General features: G+C 50.3%; 1 protein-coding gene across 1 annotated transcript; it reads left to right on the top strand.

Annotated features, from left to right (window-relative positions):
* Positions 1–43: 43 nt before the first annotated feature.
* Positions 44–1603, top strand: LACBIDRAFT_336087 (uncharacterized protein; the record flags this gene model as incomplete). Its single annotated transcript, XM_001891013.1, has 2 exons — positions 44–1456; positions 1589–1603. Coding segments are annotated over 2 exons (1428 nt in total), but the record flags the coding sequence as incomplete, so codon positions are not given.
* Between the last annotated feature and the right edge of the window lie 255 nt (positions 1604–1858).

The following is a 1858-nucleotide window of genomic DNA, read 5'->3' as shown; positions in this document are numbered from 1 at the left end:
GACAGTCATCCAGGACTGCGGCAAAAAGAAAATATGTTTGCAGCTGGAAGGAGATTTGCCTATTCTCCCTCCTCCACCAGTGGGTGGTCACGAACACGCTGAAACACTACAGGCTATGATTAGGGAATTTATCACCATCCACTACCAGCTTGCCTGTGGCAAAAAGACTCCGACCCCTTGGACTTCTCTTGCCACTCATCAGTTGATCTTGTGGGACACACAGATGTGGCCTGCTCGTGTGATGGTCCGGGATCCAAGTAAAATTGTTCTCAACGACTGCCGAAAAATTGTACAGTTATGGAGAGAAAGACAGTCTGAAGGTGGGGCCAAAGATACATTCAAGTTCAAATTTTATCCAGTGGGGGATGGAATACAACCTGCCATTTATAATACCCAGTTGGAGACTTTGCCAACTTCCGCGGTGATTGACACCCCGACGGTCCCTCCAGCACTTCCCAGTCCCACACCATCGGAGGGGGCATCGACACCCACGGCACGGGAATGCCCGACGGCCTCTCAACCAGTTTCCTATCCCATGCCGTCAGAGGAATCCACCCCCGCGGCGAGCAGACGTCCTCCGACGGTGGACATGCCAAGTTCCCACACTTCACTGCCAGATACATTTTTTCAAGGAAGAATTACCCCCATGGGGCCTCCTGTCCCATCCATTCCAACCCCAGCCATTACCCCAGAGCCACAGACAGCTCCGTCGGATAGGGCCTTCACGCCCGCGGCAGAAGAATCTCCAACAATGCAAACTACACCGACACAGGTTCTGCCATCCATTCCCACCCCAGGCATTACCCCTGAGCCTCGGTCTGCTCCGACAAACACCCTAGTTAGTGGTCCCCAAGTGTTGACCGCCCAGGCAATAGGGAGAAACCATGGGGGCGACAAAGAGGTGGAATCTGACCCCACCACCAATAAAAGAACTATGACCCATGAACCCGAGAGCGATCCCTCTACAGATGAGGATGGTGGAAGACGTCGGATACAGGCTCGCTTGCAAAAAGCTTTGGAAGCCCAATCGCCTGAGAGAGGGCCAGAGGACAACCATGAGGATCTGCCGCCAAGAGTTGGAAGAAAGAAAACAAAAAGTATCTCTGGCAAGAAGAAAACAAAAACTAGGAAAACGTCCAGTTTACCGAATCAAGACAACCACTCAACCAACAACGATGACAACCCGGCAGAAGAGCACCAACTGCCCTGCCGGAAGAAAAAGCCAACCCGACCAATCAGCCCACACTTGCCGTCGGATAGCACTCCCATCGGCGGGGTAGCGCCGCGGGGAAGAAAAGCCAAAAAGACACCAGCGACACAGGAAGACTTTAGTCCCTCACCCTCTGGAAGTGATGAAGATGCACCAGAAGAACCAAGATATAGGAAACGAGGGGGCAAGCACCCGGCGGTCAAAAGAACGGCTAATATCAATCCAACACCTACAGTTCCTCCTGCTGTAAGACGAAAACAATGTCCGCGGCCAATCAAAAAGGGTCCCGCGGCATCGACTGAATATAACCTGGCACCCCCAGCACAATTAAGGCTGGAAAAAGAACGTGAAAGAAGACTTAGATAATTTCATAGACAGGTATATGGATTCTGAACACGATGTTCAATTCAATGCATCCAACAATGGAGATATTTTCTTCAACACAGAACATCATGCTTATTTCAATGAAACAAACAATTGACATGAAAAGGGCATTATTTTTTGCAAGGTAACAAGATATATGTATGTTACATGAATGAGTGGGTAGGTACAGGAGCATAAGATGGGGGGAGGTGAGGGTGAGAAAAATGGCAAGAAGACGAGACAGTCCATTCACCCTTGCACGAACTCAAGCAGTCTGTTGGTCTC

Source organism: Laccaria bicolor, genomic scaffold (genome assembly GCF_000143565.1).
Source record: "Laccaria bicolor S238N-H82 LACBIscaffold_276 genomic scaffold, whole genome shotgun sequence".
In the NCBI taxonomy this organism is placed as follows: Eukaryota; Fungi; Basidiomycota; class Agaricomycetes; order Agaricales; family Hydnangiaceae; genus Laccaria; species Laccaria bicolor.
The sequence above is the reverse complement of the archived record's forward strand: the minus strand, read 5'-3'. Positions and strand labels throughout refer to the sequence as shown.